Source organism: Gymnogyps californianus, chromosome 2, assembly GCF_018139145.2.
Source record: "Gymnogyps californianus isolate 813 chromosome 2, ASM1813914v2, whole genome shotgun sequence".
NCBI classification, from domain to species: Eukaryota; Metazoa; Chordata; class Aves; order Accipitriformes; family Cathartidae; genus Gymnogyps; species Gymnogyps californianus.
In genome coordinates, this window is record NC_059472.1 from 35,222,182 (window position 1) to 35,247,743 (window position 25,562).

The window sequence follows — 25,562 nt, forward strand, 5'->3', positions numbered from 1 at the left end:
GGAAGAAGCATTTCGGGAAACTCTCTCTGCCTTAATACAAAATGCTAAGACTGATCCTTGTATTAGAACACTAGAAGCATGTTTCCATGTTTCTCTCTTGTAATTAAAGAGCTAATGTTTCTAACCGTAGTAGCTGCTTTTCCTAAAGTTCTGATTTTTTGCTGGCCACAGTCCTGTCTACAGGCACTGCTCCTACTCAGTAGTGAGCCAGCCAAACATTCTCAAGTCTGAGAATAGTTACTGTCATCATTAAATAGCAAGGGTGAATAAAAATGAAAATTTGAGAGCTAAAACCAGATTTCAGTTTAGATCCTTTGTTCCTTCCCAATATCATCTAGACAGCTGTTTATACTACAAGCGGGTAAGTATTCTTAGAGGAAAAGTTTTTCATGTTCAGCCACCTTCATAAAGATGTATGACTAGTCAGTGTTGTTAAGGAAGTAGTCTTGCTCAGAACTTCATGTCACTAATACACAGTGTGAACTTTATGGCAGACGAACCTAAACAAGACTTCGTGACTAAAGCCTTGGCTAACATTAAAAAAATTTACTTATTACTAGTTAAAACTGCTCATGTACAATGATTAACATAGAAACCTGCAATATTAGAGCATTGGCAAGACTGCTATGCAGGTAGCTCAAATCATTGTTTTGTTACCTATTACTTACCTTGAATTATTGTTACAGCATTAGAGAGGCTGCATACTGCACTTTCTCGCTTGTCAGATACCTGCTATGACTCTTTGAATTGTTGGCTTACAGCTGCTCTAGCATTCCTTGCTGAAGGACAAAGCCTGTATTTTATCAAGATCCTGAAATTGACAATGTTTGCTGAAAAGAAATTATGCCTTAAGGTTGAGAAAATTTACTGTTAAGACATGCAGCATCTCTGTGGAACCTAAAGACTACCACTTGCCACTGCTCCTAGCGGCTGCAAGAAGAAACCGTAGCGTCTGGTGGCAAGAATGAGGAAGGGGATCTGGCTGAGGTCTTGTCCACAATAAGAGTGTGAAACAAACCTTTGTAACTGTACTTTACCATTTTATCTTAATGGAAGCAGGCCTCCAAAATAGAAAGCAGAGAGATTATCTTAATACCTCCTGAACATTTCAGCCTTCAAGAATATCTCTCTTCCTTTGTAGCCAGGAAAAATATCTCAGAGAGGTTTATTTTATTATGACCAGTTTGGACAGATGCTTTTCCTTGTAAGGTCCTTGTAAAATAAAAACCTTATCCAAGGACAAAGGTACAGAAAACATCTGAATTTAAGAGATTTCACTTTTAAAAGAATGCTGTGATATGTTAGTTCAAGTCACTAGATTCACACCAGTATGACAGTGGAAAGTATGGGTTTTCTGAGGTTGTGGAACTCTTGTCCACACAACCTGAATTAAGAGAGACAGCGTAGTACCATCATCCATCTGTTACAGTCTCTCATCAGCAGGACATTTACAGTGACCAGCTGACACCTTGACACTTAGTTACACCCATCAGAGCATATCTTTGCTTGCTATCACTGCAGACGGAGACAGTGGAGAGCATAGATGAAACATGTCTCGTGAACTGTCCTATCACTGTCAGTACAGACTTGTTACTGAGCCCCACTTTGGCCATTCGTTTTTGAGCTTTCCCTTTCCTGCTGATCTAGAAGAAGCCACTTCTCAAGACAAGGTATGTGGCGCAAGATAATCACGAGATGTTAAAAGCTAGTATCATACTGTTACTTTCCATATGTTTTCCATCTCTTCTGTGAGATAAAAAGTGCTATTATGCCAATGTGTGTAAGTTCAAAATAATCTGCCACCTAGAACTTAAGCTTAATTCTTTTAAAAAGAAAAAAAAGCAGCACCTTTACTAATAAATATAAAATTACATGGAGTATCACATTTTTAACTGCAAAAAAAGCAATCAGTTTGTAAAATTAGCAATACCAATACAAACATATTTTTTGGTATAACTTACTGAGAGATGACAAGTCTGACCAAAATTTCAAAGTGAAGCAAATCAGATTAGAATGAGTTATATGGCAGGAAGTAAATTGACAAAAATTACCCAAGCAAGTGAGCTTACCTGAACATTTTATACCTATTACTATTCTGTTTCATGTTTTACGACAGCAACACTGCTGGACACTCTGAGACTAAAATAAGTTGTTATTCCGAAAAGCTAGACTAGGTCCTTATGTAGGGAAAGGTCAAGAAGAGTTGATTCCTGTAGTCCAAATTAGCCTTGCTCAATCCTGCACAGTGTTCTCCACCGGTCTTTTAACATGACACTAGTTCGGTTGTTGAAGTCACCATGGACCAAAATTTTAGCCCAGTTACCCACTCCAAACTCCCTTATTCCTGATTTCAGTTCCAAGTCTTCTTTGTAAGTCCATCGCTAGGGGAAGGGCAGAGAAAAATACAGGATATATGAACAGAGAAAGGTATTAGTGTAAGAGCTAAGCTTGCAGCAAATATAAACCCAAGTTTTTTTACAGCCCTCTAGTTGTTACAGAGTACAGATGTCTGAGGGTCAGTAGAGTCATTTTGATTTCTTTTGACCACCATAAGTTGACACTAAATACAACAACAAAGGTTACCAAGTCAAGTGTTAGAACACAGTAGCAAACATCACCTGGAAAGAGAACCACATGCTTCAATGTTCACAAGTTACAGGAGGAAAAGAAAAGAGACATTGGGCAAAGTTTTGCTTCATTCAAAACATGCTTTCCAAAATTGTACTTTATTAGCTAATTGAGCCAAGACAAACCTTGATTGATCCTCGTATGCATCACAAAAGAGAAAGCATTTTGTGACACATTAACCTAGGGACTGAGAATCAAGACACCATTTACCAACAACAAAGGAATTTCAGTGTGCTTAGAAAAAACAAATCCCAATATTTAAAATGCTGATAGAAGCAAAAGGATACATATTGCGTTTGAAAGTGAAATCAGCCATATCCTCAAGTAACAGCTATGCATTTGTTTTTGGCCATTTGTTGAGCCCACTACTTAAGTCTCACTGTCATGGCCTACAAGCTGTTTAATCTTTAGGGGATGACTTTTCTCTCATAAAAGGATAGAAAATTACTTGCAGTTATACATCTGTAAGCAATCCCTTCCAATGAAGTTCTCCACCATACCAGTTCTTGCTTAGTTGCTTCTTGATACAAACATCTCAATACGAACAATTTTAAGACTACACACAGAGTGAAAGAAAACTGAATTTTTTAAAAATCAAATACTTGATTTTTAAAAACTTACCTTTACAGTGAAGTGTGAGGGAGAACTGAGTATCAGCTTTCTTTTATTGTAGCTTTATAGAAAGATGCATATATATAACAGAAGTCTACAGATCCTATGTATCCTATCATGCCTATTTTTAACCACTGCATTTTTAATATAGGTGTATTACATTTTTTCACTCTGGAATAGCAATTAGCAAATTTAATATGAAATTATTTTAAAACAACTTATTCTGCTAGAATCTGATCTTCCACAAATGTCTTCAAATCCTTGCTTGCTTAATACACAACTAATCATACTGATGTATGATCAGCACACCTCCTTAAGCAAACTGAATTGCATACCATTATGCAAATACAGGACAGGATCCCCAGTTGAAACAACTGTGCAGGGAAACTGTTTCTAAAAAGTAAGTATCAATTTCTATTTCAAACTGCCGTTTGATAGCATGTTTTTTTCTAAATTTATTTCCCCAAATCTGAAATGTAAAGACTTAACTTACAGAAGAAATGTAAACTTTAAAATATTAATGAGATTGAGATGTACAGAGAATTGTATGGTGTAGCTGTTCCATTCAATTTATCTGTGTTCACTTCTGCTTCTTGCACTGGAGATGTCCTGCTGCTCTTGATGGTCTCATGGACCATAGTAAGTTATGAAAGGAGACAAATGGTCAGTTTTCACTGGTCTTATGCTGGCATTTCCGTGAGCACCAGTAGATTCCATACTAAAAACCATTAGTTACCGGACTTTTACAAAATCTGCATGTGTTTACATGCATGTCAAGAGCAAATGACTGCTGAAAATCCAACCAAGAAGCTCTCTTATTTCTGCATTTAACCATTGCCTGTGCTTTACTTATTTTGGAGTTGCTCTGAAATAGCAAAAAAGTCAATGTTTTTGTTCATAAGAGCACTATGAAATTTACATAGGCAAGTGATCAAAAGCACTGCAATTACTTACTCATGTTCAATGTGTGAAAGCAAATAGTTAGTGTTGCATAGGCCTTTGCAAGCCTCAGTAGCTAAGAAACATTTGCAGCTAATGGTCCTGCCAGTCAGAACGATTTAATTGACAAAGGAGTGAACTATTTGTAAAAGGATGTACTGTCTAGAGCCTCCTTGTCTGACAAATTTCATTCCCTGTTATGTACCATATGCTGCTTATCTGACAGTTTTAGGGAAAAATGGGTTGTAAAAGTTATAGGAACTCGGCAGCTGCCCCAGTTGGGCAGAGTTCACATCAGCAGAGGCTATCACTCTGCTGCTCCCTGTCCTCTCCTATAGCAACAGCAATAAACCGCTTCTGCTCTGACCTGATCTAAATTGCAATTTGGGTTATTTCCATGACAGCATCTGGTGCTGCAAATAGGATTCACACGTCCTGCTTCGCTCAGGAGGACCGTGGGCTGCTCCCTGCCACTGCTTGGAAAGGTATAGGACCTTTCAAAATCCCTGCCGGGGCTTCAGCCGAGGGTCAGCTGTAGGCTCCTGCGGTGTGCGGGGGCTGCTGAATCCCAGCTTTTAATACAGGTCAGTCCAGCGCCCCACTGCTGGCTAAAAGAGGGAAAGGTAACTGTAATTCTGGTCTGGTCAAGGTAGGTCTGGTAAAGGTACTTCTTGTATCTGCTAAAGTTTAGGAGAGGTTGGTCAGGGAAAGTCTGGGTTGGTTTCAGCTATTAACATGGTATGAACATGGAATGAACCAGCTGGATTCAGGACAGTGGTGAAAGCACATGCGGCTGCCCCGGCAGGGCCTGGCATTAACTTGGCTGCAAGGGCAAGGCGTGGAGGTTTGGTCCTGGATTGCCAGTTATCCCCTCCCCTTCCCTGTCTCCAGCTCCAGTACGAGCTTCCTCCGGACCTGATGTTAACAGTCCCAACCAGCACAGTGGGCTCAGGATAGACGTTGTGACAAGGAGGAGCCCTTACATGTCTTGTAGCGTTTCCTTTGAGTCTCTAGTTACCTCCAGGCTGGAGGGTCAGCCCAGCAGCAGTGACTGCAAGCTGACACACAGGCGGCATGGGCCGCCTCTGCCTTTCCTTCGTCTCCTTGAAGGAGTGAAAATTTCACCTTTTGCCTGAAAGAGAGGCATCTTGCAAGCGTACACTGGAGTATGACCAGAACATGGAGTGCCCATGGAATGAGTGTGTGAGTGCTCATGTTTGGTGCATCCAGTTGCACCAGCCAGCAAGTAAAGGACCCACAAAGTGGGTGCAAGGGTCAGGATGTGGGTAGGGGTACCCGGTGGGCAGAGGGGCTCTGCCCATACTTGGGCATCAGCAAACATTTGTGTGCCTGTGAACCTAGAGAGGCATGTGTGTCCTTTCACCAGTGAACGTACACCTCTAGCAGCCAGAGAGGAGGAGGGGACTTGGCTGGCTGCATTTGTGTCTTACACGGGTACTGCGTGTGGGTGCTGTTCAGGGCAGCACCTTGTCCGTGGCAGTCTGTGTGACCAGCCGTGTCAGTGTCCTCTGTGTGTGTGTCCTGTGTCTGTGTGTCTCCAGGATTTGTGCTCAGCTTTGCTACTGGGCGAACCTGCAAACAGGAAAGCAGCAGCCACATCCCCCAGGCTGAGCAGGGACCCTGGGTCCCTGGGTGCTGGGCTGGGCTCCAGGAGCCGGGCAGGAGGGTCCTGTGCTGGGGCTGCTGGAGGCGGCGGCCACTTCTAACATCCCTTAACAGTTTTGTAGCCAGCAGGATCTGGTCAAATTGTGAGTATTTCTGAGATTAAATGTATATAATCCTTATGTGATGAGAGACCAATCCTTTGCTAATGTGCCTACAATAATAAATTTGTAACCAAACCTGTAGAGCCTTATGGGGGCTCCCAAAGGGGACCTGTGCTAATAAATCCTTAGGTTAATTGGAACAAGTAGATTGGAAAAAAAACCCAAAAACAAAACACAAAAAGCCCCCCATGTTTCTAGAACATTAGAAGAGCAATAGGAGGTGTAAATGGCTGAAGCTGAAGGCCTAGAATTTGTAGTTTGGGGGATGAAAAGAGAGGTTTACCAGAGTATGTAAAAGACCTCCCCCTGTAAGTAACAGATCACTTCCAACTATCAAATGGATAAATGGTGTTGGCTATAAAGCAGGAGGAAACCTGAGAGAGTCAGGCTATGGCTGACCTTTACAATTGGAACTTTCAAAATTGTGAAGAATTAGGTAGAAAGGGAAATGCAGTTGCAAGGAAATAGCCTCAACTTACAGAAATTTAAACTTAATAAGATAACTAGTAGAACTGAATAGTACAGAGGAAATCTGTGAATTACAGGGGAACAAACATCACTTAACTCTGCAAATACTGTACACAGTGGAAATTTAAATCTCACAGCTGCTGTCATTAGACAAATGCATACCATCCTGCTTGTGCACAAGGGGTGGCTGGGCAGGACAATCCAGGGCCAGCCAGTAGGATTGTCAGTGGCACAAGAGTGCCATGTGTCCAAGGATGCTCAGATAAATCCCTCATCCATGGAGATTTTTTTTTTTTTTTTTAAACTTTCTCCCCTCCTAATGACCTGGAACCCTTCTGGGGATCCTTAAAAGATTCTGCCCTTAAGAGCAACAACAATTCAGGCACAGGGGATGGGCCAGGTAACAATTTTGAGTGCCGTTCTGCATGGTTCCCCCCTTGCCTTGAATTTAAGCTGCTAAAAGTGGCAGCAGCACTCAGAGGTGAGAGGCAGGGGGGCGTCTCTGGTGCAGAAGGAGCTTAGATAACATTCAGCCTGATCAAAATTGTATTCTGGTTATTCTGCAACAAGCAAAAGTTTGGCATCTACACGAAGTGCAAGCTGAGGTACATGAAGATCAAACTTCACATCTGAAAGCTGGACTTACTCCAGCTTAATGCAACTATCAGTGCCTCTTCAAGAAACTATGATCACTGACAAACCTCACCAAGCAGTGAAAGAATTAAACAGTGGTAGTAGTTCAGCTGTGTTTCTAAACATTAGAAACCTAAAACTTCTCTAAAGTAGTCTACCCTTTATCAAAAATACTTCCTTTTTCCAATACTTCCTGTTCCACAGATCTTTTTCAACATTAGCAGTGAATGGTGTTGCTTTTTTTTTTTTAAACTATTATTAAAAGGCCAGAGATTCCATTGGAACCATCTAGTTCATCTCATTTCAGAGCATACCAGAAAACTTTCCTAAATAAAATCTTTATTCAAGTAACACAGTTATGCTTGACCTACAGCACCAGATAATTCAAATACTTCCAGCAACAGAGACAATCACAACCCTTGTTACTTGTTGTAATGATTAATTACATTTGCTGCTAAAAGGGTTCTTTTTTGCTTCTTTTGCTTTTAAATTGCTTATATTGAGCTTTTTTAAAAATAATTTTTTTCAGTTTAACATACAAATGAGGAGCCTGCCTTACAGGTAAACTAGCTACTGACTAATTCTTTTCACTGAGGAACTGTATAAAGCAGTAACTTCCTGCCTCCAACCCGCCCCCCCCCAAACTGCCTGTGCCCTCTGAGGTGGCAGTTAGACTCTAGCATTGCAGTTACACACTACCAAGACTGGTTGAGAGACTGGACATAACGCAGCACTATGCTTGAGCTAACAATCACAGCACCCAGTCCAGAGCAATGTGACATTTGGCTAGCTCAGAATGCTGGCAGAGCAAGCTGGAGCTTGCCAGACAGACTGTGTAGATATACCCTCACATATCTAAAGATCTTGTTATTCCTTAGAGTCAGTTCTGCTCTAGCAACCTGTCTTCCTTCAACTCTTCATTCTGGGACTCTTCTCTGCTCTGATTTTTTTCCTCCAAGTTTAAATATATGGAATTTTTTTTCCATACAAGTCTGACTAAATTCTTAAAATCCAGATTTGCAGACACCTTCTTTAATTTAAGCAAACTGTCAGTCAGATTTTAGACAACTAACATGACTTGCCATACACATACAGGATATAAAGTTGAGCACAAACAGTTCCCAAAAGTCTGTGACACTTGCATCCCCTAATTTAGGAACGAGAAAATAAAGTACACTTCCTTTCAATAGCACTGCAGATTGTTGTATGCAGCTAACTGAAAACACAGCAATAAAAGGCTGAAAATGGGCACTGAACCATTGCAATGAAATGCCATTTACAAAACAAGAGCAAACAATGCCAACATTGAAAGAGGGACTACATGGAAAAGGAAGTTCTAGAAGTCAACAGCTCTGATATTCACTGCATTCTTTCATGCATGCAGACAATTTTATAACCCAGATTATTAAGCAGAGGAGCAGATTTATTGTTTAAAAGGCCCATATCATTGCTTTCTATATAATATTTATGAGAGGTCTCACTGGCAGGGAGTATGGCATAAGTTTCAGGCAGACACCAAATGCCTACTTTTCTAAGTGTTTAAAGAAACATAGTTCTGAATCTTAGTTTCTTTCAAGTTTTTATAAAATTTTCAATGAGTTCTTCACTACTATCAGATGTAGTTTTCTATAAATTTAGTCTTTACATTTCAATTAAGGTTGAACTATAACAGAATTAAGCATGACATCTATTTTTTTTCTAACCAGATGTGTGCACAAGCCCTAGACCTGGATACAGTGCTTGTAGCTGACCCCATAACAGACTACGTCAACATAAAAATAGGCGAATATAAAGCTGTCATTAGCTCTGTGTCAGCTGTGGTCCAATTAGTTTAAATCTTGATGTTGAAAACAAGATTGATGGAAGTGTGCATGCTTACCAGCAACTGGCTGACAAGGTACCTATCCAAGTATAAGCTGGAATAAAGTAATTTATTATGTTTTTGAAGGCAACAAGCAAATCCAGTAAGTGCTGATATTTTTTTTAGGGCACTGGTTGTATTTGCAGCTTTTAAGGAGGCTCTCAGTGATTTAACTATTCCTGAGATTTGTGAGAAAGTGAAAAACTGTTTATATGTAAGCAGGGGGCTTAACCTCCAAGGACAGATGAGCTCTCATTAGGATCTCAACCAATTTGAGGACAGCATTTAACTGAAGATGTAACCAGTACTTCAACTTCAGTAAAAACGCTTAAAGAACTAGGAATAAGTACAACTCTCCTTAAGGACAGTCTGAAAAACACATAAGCAGGTTTGCCCTTACCTGTTACATGAAAAATGAAATGTCAAAATGAACACCAGAAGAATGAAACAGCTCACATCAAAATGGACACATGTTGATAACTTGCACTCTTATCTAAACAGAAAGACTCCATATTGCTTCCTAAGAGATATTCTCAAGAGGAATTCAACAGTGGGAATACATTTATTTAATATTAACTTCATTCAGAAGTGTTTATCATTTTATAATAACTGAAGAAAATTGGCTATGTGCAAAAATCAGTTTGTCACAGTTCACCCCAACATCAAATCAACTTCAGATTGCTTTCTATTAATGCATACACTTCAGTACTTCCCACCAATAGGGAATTCTAGCATTAGTGAACATAGAATTATTTTAAAGTAATTCAGTGAAGTAGGCTTACCCATGAAGAGAATGCAAAGGACTATTTGAAATGTAGCATTATAAAAAGACTCTATTATTTGGTTTATAAGAACTAGAATAGTTTCCCAAGTAAATATAGGTTTTCACCTCATATGAACAAAGTATTGAATTATAAAATTGCTAACTCTTTAACCTTCTAAGTCAGAAAACAAAAAGTCTTTGATGTTTGCCCAAAACTCTCATCAGCAAATGACATTCTAAATTCTTTAATCCAAATGGTGGAAAGAATTTTTTATTTTTTCACATGTTTTAAAAAGACTCAGACTAAACTTTAGTAACAGTGTATTTCAACAAATTAAAGGCTCATAAGCATTAGCAATAATATTTGAGACTGCACAAAAAGAGTCCTTTCCTTTTTTAAAGACAGGAATTAGAACTTAAAAAACAGGTTCAGGAGCTGTAGCGCAGCTTGAGTAATGTGGAGAATCTTAAACCCAGGCATTTTGGAGACAGTCAAATGAAGTTGGGTAAAAAAATTCTATGCAGTGCAGATTAATTTTATCTCCATTTAGAATAGAGAATGGGTACAAACCTGTCTTCTTCGGCCACAAGCCACAGCACCTCCATGTTTCTGCAGATTTTGCAAGCTGTTCAGACCTAGAAGACAGTTAATATACATCCAGACCAATGAGGAGTCAACATTAAGGCAGCAGTTTTGCATTCTACCATTTACATGAGACAAGAATGTACACTATTTTGATATGCTTTGACAGACTGGGAAAATTTCAGTGTCTGTTTATGTATGAACACACTTTTATATATGTATACACATGAATGTCACCTTAGTCCAAGGACTCAAAAAATAGTTTGTTCAAAAAAGTCACTATATTTTCTATGCAATAGAGCTCACAGAAGAATTATATTTTAAACAATTAGGTAAAAATTGGTAGATAATAATGAAACATTATTTCATTTTGGGAAACACATTTTTACTATACATACTGCTCTCATTTTACATAGTGAGAATAGAAACTAACCAGCCATCAGAGCTATGATACTTTGTATGCAGGTTCCATCATTTCCACGGAATGTGTGTCAGGTTCTAACTGTGGCAAGCATCCAAGGCATCGTAAGAGTTTGTCCTTCCAAGTACAACATGGCCACATGCAGAAGCTATAATGTCATTTTTGTGGTAAGAGGGTGCTAATGGTTTTCAGACCCTACTTATAAATATTATATAATCCATGTTGTAAGTTTTTAAAAACTAATACCAGGAAGAGGCACGAACATCCTAACTTTGAAAAAACAAGTTGTAGTGTAAAATGCACAATCAGCCAACCTCTTTAGTTCCTTCCCCTCAAAGTTATCTAGGTCAGAAGTTAGAAAGAGACAAGCTTCAGTACTCCTCTGGCAGCTTTCTTTTGCACAGAATACCGTAAATCCCAGTAAGGCAAACAAAAACCCAAGTGAACCAGAAAATAGTGAATGATTTTGCAAAATGAGTTGCTAGAGAACCTTGAGTCATTTCATAGCTTCCTAAATGTGGCGACCACCAAATCTGTATTTGTGCAGAAACTACACACAGCAATTGGGAGTTGTTTGGGTTTTTTTTTTTTGCCACAATCATTTTTATATTAAACCAATCACATTCGATAGCAGTTATCAAACCACCAACGCATGGGGGGGCGGGGGGGGAGAAAGTGTTTGACATTACTGTTTTGAAAGTGTAAAAATAAGCTAATACTCACTCTGAAGAGCACTGCTCACTCTGTGTTTCCGTCTTGAATGAGGCCTGCAAGGAACACAGAACTGAAGTAAAAATACACAGAACTTCATGAAATGTCTATGATCAAGAGCAACAACAAAAAAATAATTTTTACCTCACTCTGGGTTTTTTTATTTCTCCAGGTGACGGATCTGTAATACTCTCTTGCTCTTTCATTGATCTTTAAAAAAAAGCCAAAAAAATAATTTCCTAGGCAGCAACTTGCCATTTATGTGATTCAACAATATTTAAATGAAAGAAAATCCCAAGATTTCTCTACAGAAACAGTGGCATACAAACACTAACTGCTTCAATCCATCAACCCTCTTAACCTTGCCTCCCTGTACCTGGAGGAGAAATATACAAGACTTACACATTTAAAGTTGAAGACATGTGCAAAATGCCTCATCTATTTTTTTCATACCTTCTTCACAATCTAGGAATTGTTCCCTTAGGTTTTTTGATCAAGTCTTTCATCATACCTCTCAGATGTAATTGTGTCAGGAGCTGTCCTAAAAAACATCTTATGGCTTGTCTTCCTATATACTGCATCAGTCAATTTCCTTAACTAAACCATGCCAAGTATTCCAAGTATAAAACTGCAGAAATACAAGCTCTGTCCCAACTAAAGACTACAATTTATTCCCCATGAAAAACAAGTGGTGATAAACCTAGAATATTAGTATTTTTCAAAATAAAGTCAAAGGAGGGGGGAAGGAACCGGGCTTCAAGTTCCCCTAGCATTTCTTAGAAAAGCGTGTAATTGTTTTGAGGTTCACATTGCCAGAATCATGAAGCAACATAACTATTTCCCATCACACTAGTATCACTAAATAAGAGAATCTTGTGTTTAGCTGTAAGGAAAAAGTAATAGACTAATTCCCTTTCCTTATCCTCTTTCTTCTCCAGATGACCTATAGCCTGAAATTAGGAGGGCAGGACTAAAAGGAGCTCAATCAAGCATAAAGAAAAAAAAAAGTGAAGTATTTCTGTTTTTATTGTTATACAAGACTGACAGCTGTTTAAACTGAAAAACGTGCATCTTCAACAAGTACTTAAACTTAATGCCAAGCTATTTGATGTAAGTGCCAAAAGTAACAACAATAGAAGAGCCAAAACTTAAAAACAGAGAATGTGCTTGCAGTTAATTTTCTATTGAACAGCAGTTTGGAATTTAACGTCCTTCCTTCTACCTACTCTTAGTTCTACAAGTTTCACATTACTGTCCAAGCATGTCCCTCAGTAGTATAATGCTTAATACAAACCTTTGTTTTGTTTCCAAATTCCTTTTGTTGTTTTCGTTGACATTCACAGTTTTGTTTTGCAATGCTGTTGCTCCCAGTCCTTTAGACTCTACCTGTTTTGTGGCTGCCTGTGAGAAATGGAATTGATACTTTAAAATTAAAGCCAGCCAGTACCTAGATAGTAGTTTAAACTAAGATTAATATGTGTACTCTATTAGGACTAACAGTGCTTATTTCACAGACCCTTTAGAGGTATTACCATTAAAATAAGTAGTTTCAAAACAACTGTTGTGTGTTAAGTTGAAATCCATCAAGATCTTTATCAGCTAATAACTCAGAGAAATTTTAGTCATAGCCCCAAGTGATATTTATATGGACACACAAAAATACAATGAATACTTGCATAATAAGTGAACATATAGATGTGTGAAATACATTGCAGAGATTAACTAAGACTACAAATACTACCAAAGTACTCCAAAGTCTGTTTTTTATAACTAGATTAGAAAGAAAACTGACAGGCTTCACAAGTTCATCTAGTTCTGTAGCACATGGCAGGACAAAGGATACCTATAACACTTTCAAAAGACACATGTCTAACCAGACCTTAGGCTTGTAATTTAACCTTTCCTATATTAGCAAAAGAATTTTGTAACATCCTGCCTAAACTTTTAGCCACAACCTAAGATTATTTCTCCTCTGTTCCCAAGAGGAGGAAAGAATAGCTCATTACTCTTTATAGAATGTCCAGAGGATCGTAAGATTTGTACTTTTCCCTAGATTCCTCCCACTTACTTGCTATAACAAATAACACCTTCCAAAAAAAAAAACCAAACCCAAAAAACCCAAAATCACTTAGTCCACATGAGGTCATTCTTGCCACTTTGCAATCAACGTTCTTCTCTAGCATCTTAAGGTATACTTACTGCCCAAACCATAAAGAAATCCTGGTTGTGCACCATCATTACTAAGCAGAGCCAACCATTTTCCATCCAACACTCTCTATACATCCCAAAAGGTGATCTGTTTTGCAACACTCAAATATCAAAATTATTCAAAGTTGACAGATTCGCTACAGGCCCAATATTAATTGTTTTTCTGCTTAGCGAGTTGCTCCCACTTTTCATCTATTTCTTCTTTCAGGGCTTGCTTTTGCCTCCTGTTAATTTTCTGTCACCCATTCAATTTTCAGTTTTCTTGAAATCTTAACCTGTCCTTCACAGTAGCTTGCAGAATCTCTCAACATTTATAAGAGTCAGATAATATAAAAACATTCTCTGTTTCACTCATTTATCCATGAAAATACTGGAAGGTATTCCTGTCACAGAATGCTTCCAATCACAGAAGAAAATGCTTCACTGTCAGAAATTTCGTAGCTACCCAAACTACCACATCTTTCAGCTGTAAGTTTTCAAAATACTGGCTCTTTTACAGTGGCTGATGGTAGCAAAACATGTGTGAAAGTGAGGACATGTTTCCATACAGATAAACGAGTAGAAAGGATTTAGTTAAAAAAAGTTTAAATCCACTGTATTGTATTTTGAAAGTTAACAGTAGCTTTCAAATTGTACTTGTCCCTAAAAATAATTCTTTTGAAAGAGAAACAAAAGTTATAAGAAAAATTACAAAGTATTCAGATCAATGCTTTCTTGGTATAGCTCCTTTTTCCTTGTAATGCATTATCTGCAGACTGTTCTTAGGGCAGCTAACCTATAAGAGTGTCTTGAAGCGCAAGAACTTCATCAACAGTAGGAGCTGCAATCTTGTGGATTCCAAGCTTGACAATAACCTAGAAAAAGCAGCCTACAAAACAGTCTAGCAATGTAGACTAGCAAAATCCACCTTATGGTGGATGAAAAACTGGACATGAGCTGGCAGTGTGCACTTGCAGCCCAGAAGGCCAACCGTATCCTGGGCTGCATCGAAAGAAGGGTGGCCAGCGGGCTGAGGGAGGTGATTCTGCCCCTCTACTCTGCTCTGGCGAGACCCCACCTGGAGTACTGCATCCAGCTCTGGAGCCCTCAGTACAGGAAAGAGATGGACCTGTTGGAGCGGGTCCAGAGGAGGGCCACGAAAATGATCAGGGGGCTGGAACACCTCTCCTATGAGGAAAGGCTGAGAAAGTTGGGGTTTAATCTGGAGAACGCTTCGGGGAGACCTTATTGCGGCCTTTCAATACTTAAAGGGGGGGCTTATAAGAAAGACGTCAACAGACTTTTTAGTAGGGCCTGTAGCAATAGGACAAGGGGTAATGGTTTTAAACTAGAAGAGGGTAGATTCAGACTAGATATAAGGAAGAAATTTTTTTACGATGAGGGTGGTGAAACACTGGAACAGGCTGCCCAGAGAGGTGGTAGATGCCCCATCCCTGGAAACATTCAGGGTCAGGCTGGACGGGGCTCCAAGCAACCTGATCTAGTTGAAGATGTTCCTGATCATCGCAGGGAGGGTGGACTAGATGGCCTTTAAAGGTCCCTTCCAACCCAAACTATTCTATGATTATACATATGGCACCAGAAGAAAGAGAAGAGAGATTAACAGTTACAGCTAGAGTGTTTTTCTGTAGAGAACACAGGGTACACTGCTGGGAAAGTTACATGTATTGCACAGTAGAAGTGGGAACTCTTTAGGAAGTTGTCTCCTCCATGCCCCAGAGTAACTCAGTCCAAAGTAAAGATTTCAGAAGTAAGATTTGCAACACTGGTGCAGACAGTAGGATGGATGTGCAGGCAGTGGGAGTGCAACACAGAGGGCCTAGGTATGCTAGTATGGAGTTCTGGGCCTTCTCTGACACCTCCAAACCTCCATCTCCTCTAAGACTCAAAGAAATAGCCTTGAAAAATAAACTTGAAAACTGACAGGTGAGTGAAACCATTAAAAGATATTCTTTGTATTATACTTTGAAGGCATTTAATAAGTTCTCTAGTCTCTCTTTCTGGTAAGAAAATGAAAACCCCAGAGGAACTTCAGGTTTGTTTATTTAAAATTTGCTTCTTATTACCTTTAGATGTTTGTGCTTTTGTAATTGAGTAATTCAATATTCTTTTATAGGAAGTAAACATACGAGAAATTCTTTACAATCCTCCTGAAGATGAGCTGCAGGAGGAATGTTGTTCTTGCCAATTTTAAATCACTTTCAAGCAAGATGGTTTGTGGAGCTTTTTTATTTACAGGAAAACAGCAATAATACTTTTCTATCTCCTAACTCCTCTGACATTCCTAAAGCTTTTAGCCAAATTAACAGGTCTTGATCTTTTGGTTTTAGTATGAGAAGTCATATAGACTTAAACAAAATAAACATTAACTATATAGTTACATTATCTTTTAAGGAGTCTCAGATCAGAATTGATTCTCTAAAACATACACTAATAACAGACCTCATTTTAATTATGCTTTTTTCCTAACTTTTTCTAATCAAGACAGTTGTGGAAAAAAACATTCACAAAAGATATTTTAGAGGAGTCTTACTCCTGCTAACTTTCTCCTAAACATATTAATTTAAAAAAAGGTTGAAAATAAGACAATCCAAAGGAAGATAAAGCTCCCTTTTCATCTAATACAATAACTGAATATTGTCTAAACAACTACCTTGAAAGTATAATTATTTAATCTTATCAGGTACCTCTTTTGAAATAAGTTTTGAAAATAGTTTTGACATACCTGTATTAAGAAGTTTGTTTCATTTTCTTTCGTGAAAAGTTCAATGTAAGACTTGATTTTACTTATCAAAAGATTGTAACTGAAGCTTTGGAGAAGGGGAACATATGGATCCTTGCTTTTAATTACGGTTGCCAGCTTCACCCTTAAAGGCTAAGAAAAGCAAAGCTTTATACAACACATAAATATATCCTGTGGTAAGCTTGGCATCTATGCTAAATAGGGCATACACAAAGCTAAACATGATCATTATATTGTTTTCTGAATACGCCTATACAACTTCATGCTACAGTTTGAAAGGGTTCTAAAGTAAACTAGGTATAATACCAGCAGTTTACTTTATGTGCTCAGTAAATGGTTAAGTGTAACTTTCCAGAGATCCTCATTTTCATTCCCTTTATGAATAACACTGAAAGCAGGGTTGTCAATGGAGCAAACACACCCAGAAAAGGCCACTCATTACTGGGTTCTCTTTTCTCATTTGCTGCCTCAAAAAGACTGCCACTGAAAGGAGTTTACAGTGTACAGGAAAAGGACTATTTAGTACAGTAACATTAAGGACACATCAATACTGATAATTGCAACTTCATATTTTGTCTACCAACCACTCTGAATCTTACAGAGACCAATATAGCCAAGAATTAACTTCTGTGTACAGGCTGCATTTTTATTTATGAATTTGAATACTATTACCACAGCCTACACTTTCCAAACATCTGAAACCTCTGAATCAAGAGTGCATCTGAAGAGTAAGTTATACACGTGCTACTATTTACATAGAACATGTGTCCTAATATACCAGAGGAAGACAGAGGCAGCATTTTTGCCTGCAGTCCTTTTGCTCTTTTCTCCACCCCAGCAAATTCAGGTGTGTGCACTAGCTATTATTTTAAAGAGCTATGCACTCGAACTTGCATCTTTCTGAATGATGCAGTCAACATCAAACCAGGAGGTGGCCTGACTCACATATGTTATCTTTTCCAGATAGAGGCATAATATGCACTCTATAGTACAGATGCTAATGAGCTTTCCTTCCGTGTGATGCTTCAGTATGTAGAACACTAATCAGAGACGACAAATAGCATGCACTGCAACGGTTCCGAAAAAGTCAGCAGACTGATTATTAGGGAGTTACTATGTCTCTACCAGCATGTTAATACTGTCTTTACTCTGAGAAAACAGCAATATCAAATGCCCAGAATCTGTAGTGATACCTCACTCCTCATACGAAGTGGGAAAGGGGATGAAGTTCAGACTAATACTGCCCACAGTGAAGAACAACTGCTGCTGGAAGCATTTTACTCCCCCAAATCAACCATTATTTCTGTCAATCCCTAGCCACAAATTTCCTTTTGTATTTACAAGTGCCACGGCTGTGTAAGTGACTGCATAGGCAGAAACTGGGACAAAGCTATGCAGGTAGCATTTGCTAGCTTTGGAAACCCATTCCCCTCTTCTCCTCTGAAAATGAGAGCTTAATTCAAGTTAAGCAAATTACTACCTTATCTGATTCCGAGTCTGTAAATAGCCTTTCAAGAACTTCAGCAGCCTCCTTGAAATATCCATTTTCCATATGGACTGCTACAATCTATGACAAATATAATTACAAGATATGCTGAAATACATTTCACCTGAGATTCAGAAAAAACAAGAGAAGTCACACTTTTACAGCTTTGTAAGACTTCCAAAATCCAGAGGATTATATATTTAAAGGGTTACCAACAGTTATCTAGTTATAACAGTTAGTTCTGAAGTAATATTAAGCCTCATGTATAAAGGTCTAAAACCTCTCCATCAGGCATTTAGAAGGATCCTCATTGATGCAAGATGTCCCATACTCACCTACTAAGTATTGCTTTCATCTTTCCCTGACTTTCAGTCCCAGTAGCTGTCAATATGTTTTTACATTTATCTTTGAAATCAAAAGTTTTCTAATACAAAGAATTATTTTTAAGCAAAAAAGCTACTCATAATAAATTTTAAAGCTCAAGATACTAGTGTTCTGAAATTGACCTCTCAATTGATATCTTTTTTTTTCAGGTTGGCAGCTTTTGAGACAATTTTGAACTGGGACAAACAGGAACCAATTTAGATAGGAAAAGGTCCCCTGTACAGATCTATTTACTCTGTACTTGAAAATACAACGAATTTAGAAAATTCAGTTCAGCCTGCTAGTAGCCCAAGCTTTTTGTAAAAGGAACCCTGTTTTAGCAGAACGAATTTTGAATATGAATATATATTCATATTTAATATATGAATTTTTAGCAGAAGCATTTTGAATAAGTCACACAGACCTGAATTTGAATCAAGCGGCGAATATCTTCATGAAGCTTTTCCAGTTTAATTTCTTCCCTTTCAAGTAAAGTCCAGAAAGACAGAGCAGATTCCAAAGGTGAAATTCTTTGATCATTTTCAAAATGGCATTCTTGGGGGGAGGGGAGGGGAGAAGAGAAGTATTTAAAAAACTTGAAGGATAAAGCTAAAAATATTACATTATTTATACACAATAAAGTAATATGTACTATACATAATTTCAATTCCCTTTATCCTCAAGTAATTTTTAGTCTCTCTCTTCAGCATGTTTAAAAGACCTGAAGTAACTGCCTTCTTTCCAGAGAGACTGGTTCTTCCTACCCTTGCTAATAACAATACTGTTGCATTTTTAAGGGAGATTATGTGTCTGCTAATTATTATTCACTTAAAATGCCACTTGCAATAGTGCTAAGTTTAGCATCATGTATTTGGGCTAGCATTAATAATACTCTTACATTAAGCTTGGCATCAGATATCAAAACATTTGGTATTGATACTATTAATTTTGTAATCTAACCACTACCCTAAGTTTTTTTTCCTGAGTCTACCTCTGTATTTCCATGTCTTAACTTTTTGTTATATTTGAAGGTGTTAAACTGAGAGGGAAATTCAAACAGCTTGACACAGGAGTGTCCCTGAAAAAGCAGAAGCAACCTCCCATGTCATTGTACTGCTGTGCCAGCACCAAGGTTTGTGCAAACTCCCAGCAGGCAGGATCAGTGACCAGTCTGGCAGAAATCTAGCCCAGCCAAATAACCATCCTCTCAACACTCTAGAAACAGTTTCCCAGTCTGGTCATTGCACATCTGCACAAGTGAGTGTGCCAACATAACAGATGCAGTAGGAGCTGGCAGGTGCACAAGACTGCTTTTTTCCCCCATGGCACTGCCAGCTTAGCTCAAGACGTTCACTGAACTACAGCCTCACTTATTCCTTCATTTTATATGACATCATAGCAGAATCTCTCTCAATATCTTCTTATTCCTTACAGTAAGTATTTTTCAGACAGAAGGTAAATAATTTAAGCAATATGGAAAAAATAAAAGATGATACCCGCTACAGTAAAAGACAAACACCAAAAATTTAAATAGTATTATATGTATATATACACATAAAAAAAATAACACTTGTGTTTCTCTAAACTGTTTCAATCAAGTAATATGACACTTCATATTGAGTTTATTTTAATACTGTAAAAACAAAGTGTTTTACTCTTTAAAGAGCTAGCATCTGAAACAGCCTATTCTGTTTTAAGGCTCAGTACAGATTAAACATTTTAATAATTGGAAAAGAATTAGGAAAGCTACCATACAATATATTAGCTTTCCGTGTGCATTGTGCAACTACATCTGATGTAATACCTACTAAGCACATGCAATCCTCCTCACCACACAGGTCATTCTCTACACTGATAAGTAAAACACACATTGAAGTCATATTCCCAAGTGTTATATACAATAATATAGTTTTAAAGCAAGTTAAGTTAAAAGTTTCATAATTTGTATATGATGAACTATTCTAAATATTAGAATTTGGTTCTCAAGTTGAACTAAATCAAGAAGAGTGTTATTACCTCACAAGGTAAATTTCATTTTATAAAAACAAGCCTTTGTGGCACTGCTAGGCTAGAATACGCTTTTTTCTTCTATGCTCATGCTGGCAAGACTGCTTTTGAAGTCCTTAAATTCCAATGAGTTTTATCAAGCAGTGAAAACTTGCAGCAAAAAAGTTAAGCCTTCCAGAAACTTGAGCATGGAAGCAAAATCAGCTTGGCCAAACCGGTAAGTTGTGACTACAGCCCAATAGGCGACATGGTAGTGAATAAGAGTCCCAAGGACCTGCTGCCAGCTGAAAGCCTTCTGCAAGAAACAAGGGCAGTCATCCTTTTCATCCATATTCTTATTCCTACTGTCTGTCCTACTTTAACCTCTAGAGTCACATGTGCAGAAAGAAATGCACATTCTGTGCTTTAAACTTGCAAATATTGCTCACTAAGAGCTAGTCAATCTTTTCCAGTGTATTTCTTTTGTTGGTGCTATTCTGACAAAAAAAGACCTATAATTTAAGAAGTATATAGTCATTCAAACTCAAAGCAGCTAAATCAGTCAGCACAGAATAACACTGGTCCTGCATACAGCTCAGTCACATGTGGAATACAGACAGTCCAAAACGTAGAGTTCAGTCATTTTATTTATATATGTACAGTAAAGGTTATGTGAAAGCATACCTAATACACCTCTGTGCAAGTTCACACAAATCTATTTAAACAAGTAAAAAAAAAGAATCAGAGTATTTACCAAGTTTTTTTCCGTTTGCAATTCTTATCAAAAGCTGACAGAGATACACCGTTTTTTTCTGATGTGTAGGTATTTTGGAGAGGCCATTAATAAGAGCTGGAAAAGAAGAGAAAAGTTCAGTCAGTCTTGCTCCAGCACTGCCACAGTGTGGCTAGAAATATACTAGACACTGTACTGTGTTATCAGACTTCAATAGTCTACTAAATTTCTAATTCATTAGGAAACTGATGAAGTGCATTTAGTTAATATTCTTCCATGTTAAAAGAACTTAAATCGTATTTAAGAATTTGACCAGAAAAACCTATCCCTCTTGCAGTTCACAACAGTAACCTAGAGGTGGTGCATCACAGGCTTACATTCATCAAATTAGAAGACCACAGTATCTTACTTAAATAAGTGAAGTTTTGTTTTGCTCAGTAGCTTACTACGAAAGACAACTGTCTGCTCCAGAGAACATTTCTGTGGAATGCCCACAAAACATGAGCCACATGCAAACTGGTAACACATGTTGCTATAGCAACTGACAGACCAAAAGCAGTAAAAGCTACAAGGAGAGCTTAGCCAGCAACATAAATCTACAAGGGAAATCCTCCTTGCAAGGTTGGAAGGCCACAAGGATTATTATATATTTTAGAATGGGAGCTATCATGAGATTATTTCCATCATGCTGGTTACTATGAACTTCATATTTTCATGTGCTGGATATAGTAATTCGTCTTCAGAGCATAATACAGAAGCATTCAAAATGAAAAGTGAAGAATGTGTCAAGTGACTTGTCTAAGCTGCAGACTGAACACCCTAGTTCAGAAAGTGCTTATGTACACATTTCAGTGTCAGCCTAGCAAGAGCCAGGATTCTGAAGCATGGGACGCCCAAGTTTTGCAATGACACAACTAGAGCACATAACACATTGTTTTACTTGGAACTGCTCAGCCTACTTGCTTATTAGTGTATGATCGTCTTCCATGACTGATGGATAAGCATGAAATCACAAAGTAATTAAATAGCCCCGAATGATTACCTAAGCTAATATCAAGCAGGGTATTGTCATTTGGGCTTGGAAGAACACACTTACAACTGCTTCAGTGAGGACAGGTGATACAAGAGCTTTTAATTCCTATAGCCAAAATAGGAAGTAAAAAAGAACATTGCTTAGAACAGCGGTAAAGTGCCACTCATTATAATCACAAATTCATGCATCTCCCATAGCAGACAATAGAGTTCAATTTCAGAAAGAGTTTGGACAAGTTCAATGATAGAGATAAGCACCATCATCATGCCCTGAAGTACCTAAAGGGGCCTACAAGAAAGCTGGAGAGGGACTTTTTACAAGGGCATGTAGTGATAGGACAAGGCGTAATGGTTTTAAACTGAAAGAGGGTAGATTTAGATTGGATATAAGGAAGAAATTCTTCACTATGAGGGTGGTGAGGCACTGGAACAGGTTGCCCAGAGAAGTTGTGGATGCCCCATCCCTGGAAGCGTTCAAGACCAGGTTGGATGGGGCTTTGAGCAACCTGGTCTAGAGGAAGGTGTCCCTGCCCATGGCAGGGGGGCTGGACTAGATGATCTTTAAGGTCCCTTCCAATCCAAACCATTCTATGATTCTATGAAGCCAGAGCTTGGAAATTTTGGAAGTAGGCAAAACACTGTAGCTGAACAATTCCACAGAACAAAAGGGGTCATCTTGGGAAGTAGCTTGAGATCTTTCAGCTTTCTCTGTTCTTTTAAGGTGCACCTACATTAGTGCTTTAATTCAGAGCAGGGGAGCATTTTTAAAGCAAAATTCCTGTGCTTGGTTTGTACAATGGAGCAGTTTTGAGTACACAAATTCCTTTAGAGCTATTCCAAGAAAAAGAAACCTTGAAATGTTTACTGTATGGACACAAGGTCCTTAGCAGCAATTACTCACAAGTAATGCAGACAAACAGAAAGAGACATAGCCTTAGTAATCTTCTCTAGACTGTTCTCCCTCCTCGCCCTCAAGGCAGTTTATCTATTAATTTGTTTGTTAATAGTGCCCTCAATCATAAATTGCTTTCCTCCCTATGGCCACTCAAATGTATTTCTCATCTTAGCCTTTCATTACAAATTCTAGAAATCCAGTTCCTTGCCACGTAGATACCGACACAAGCTAGTTCAGGTATATAGACCATAATATCCCGTCAAGGCAGGATAAGGTAGGCAAGGCATGTAACCTTGCGATGCTGTCTTTAAATCCTTAATCCCAGGTAACCTAGCTATTTCTACTTGGCAGTGTACTGAGCTATACAGAAATATTATTTATCTCCTAATAAAATAGCTCATCTTGTTCCCTTAGCCTTCCTACCTTTCCGCACTTGCTTCAGTTTGAATTGACCACCTTGTTGACAGCCAATCATTGTTTCAGTATGGTCTCACTTTGACACATGCAAGAGTAATAGTTCTGTATTTCTATGAAAAAACCACACCCACTTTTCTAATGCAATCTTATGACTGTGCTTAGCTTTTTCCATAGACTTTCACACTTCGGACTTTGTAATCTTATAGCACCAATATGCCCAACTTGGTGCCCAACTTATAGCAAATATCCCAACTTTCCTCTGTTGCTGAACAGAGCAGGAACAAATTCCAAATTTGCTATTAGTTCCCAGTTCCACATGACCTTGCATTCTGTACAATTTAATTAATTGTTTCTACTAATATGGTCCTCAAAAGTTTTCCCATTCTTCTCAGGAGATACTCCAATCTGCCTCTGTGTTGACAGTGTCTCTGCTTCCCATCTTCATGACATTTCAGCACAATTCTCCCACTGAGCCACAGTCCCAAGGCCAAACACAGAGAAACACCATTAATAACTTAATCTAGCAGCCCCCCATTCAATGTACTTTATTATGTTATCTTCAGATTTCTTACCTCTTACAATTTCACATATCCATCTCGATTAGCAATCATTCCACATGCCATTGTATTCCGTTCTTTGCAAAAGTTTAAGCGAATCACACTATCACATTTACTTGAGTCAAGAACACACACACAAAAAAAATCCCCAAAAGCTCTAACGTGGTATCTGTTAGAAAATTATTTCTAACAGAAAAGCCATCATAAATCCATCAAATTTATCCGAGACCTAGACATTTGCTTCCAGCTATTAACTATTCTCACTCTTAAGTATTTCTCATTTTAAATACCTGGTTTGCCATTCAAAATCCAGTCACCAGACTTCATTCTACCTTTGTCTGCTAGACTATAGTTCCTTGAAATATTTCTAGTCTTCTACCATAACCGTGAATATAAACTCAAGGAACGCAGTGTATTTAATTAATTCTACTCTGGTTTTTACCACATTTGCATCTCTTCACTAAATACTCTTCAACTTTTCAGTAGCCTTGAACTCTCAGCATCTGAAGCCTCAGCTTCAGTAACTGCTGATAGTATATAGACAACCATGTTACACATTCAAGCTTCACAGATTAACACCAATGCTTGTATTCACTTAAACATCTAAAAGTCCTCACCCCCAACCCCTCAGTAACCATTGCTTTCTTGGAACTGTTCAGTTTGCTTCCCTCCCTGGTCTCATTCAACCAAAAAATTAAAATTCCCCAAAATTGTGATTCTCTTACAATACTCCAGCGGAGCTGCTATTGCATGCTAAACTCAAACACCAGTGGATTAAACAAGCAAACAAAAATTCAGCCTGCACTGTTTTATTTCCACCATATGCAAATGCTGCTGATACCATTAAACGGCCTCAGACTACTACCCTGTATTCTAGGAATCTTCTGAAGTCCTCAAAAGAGCTGAAAACCTCCTCAACGCTAGTGACCACGATCACTAGGCGGCTACACGCATGTATAAAACGTGCTCACACGGGACAAGAAATAAGTGCAGCAGCACTGTTAGCGCTTTAGCACACTCTTTAGCGTGCTAAAGAAAGCTGCCCTTCACCCTTTGGGTCGACACACTGCCTTCAGAGCAGCCGCAGCTGCCCGAGAGCCACAAGTGCCCGCGCCCTCAGAACCCCAACAACCGCCGCCGCCCCTCACCCTGCGCCACGTCCCTCCACCGCCGGAACTCCGCCGCGCACTCCTCCCTGAAGTGCCGGCACAGGCAGTAGCAGGCAAACTCCAGCATCCAGTCCGCGGCCACGGCTTCCACCTCAGCCGGCGGCGGGGAACAGACGCGGCCGCCGCCGCCGCCCGCCTCTGCCGGAGAGCTCCCGGCCGCCCCGGCCATCTTCAACCCGCGCGCCAACGGCTGCCGGCCCAGCTCCGCCAACGGTCCGCCTCGCGCTCCCCCAGCCCCGCCCCTTGCCGCGCGGCAGCCATTCAGCGCGGGCACCTCCTCCCGGTCCTTGGCTGACGTCACTTCCCGCCGGTGGGCGGTGCCGCGCCAGTCAGTCTTGTGAGGAAGGGGGGAAGCGGAGCCTGGGCTGGGTGTGGCGGTGACGTCATGCGCCACCCCGCCGCAGGGCGGGCGGTCGGGCCGTTGGCGGCTGCCTAAGTGCGTGTGGTCCCCGCGGCAGCGGGCCCCGCGCCGGACCGTGTCCGACACTGCCTCGTCAGCCTGTAGGAGCCCCGCTGCAGCGCACCCCCTTTACCTCGAACTGAATAAACGACGTGACGCGGCCCACG

General features: G+C 39.3%; 1 protein-coding gene across 1 annotated transcript; it reads right to left on the reverse strand.

Annotated features, from left to right (window-relative positions):
• Positions 1–126: 126 nt before the first annotated feature.
• Positions 127–25,125, reverse strand: TERF1 (telomeric repeat binding factor 1). The gene is made up of 10 exons (XM_050892566.1): positions 24,975–25,125; positions 20,947–21,042; positions 18,631–18,761; positions 17,838–17,924; positions 16,340–16,489; positions 12,701–12,807; positions 11,551–11,616; positions 11,419–11,462; positions 10,263–10,327; positions 127–2,381 (listed from the first exon to the last, which is right to left on the reverse strand). Exons 1-10 carry the CDS (start codon positions 25,060–25,062, stop codon positions 2,223–2,225), a joined length of 993 nt encoding a protein of 330 aa, XP_050748523.1. The 5' UTR covers positions 25,063–25,125; the 3' UTR covers positions 127–2,222.
• Between the last annotated feature and the right edge of the window lie 437 nt (positions 25,126–25,562).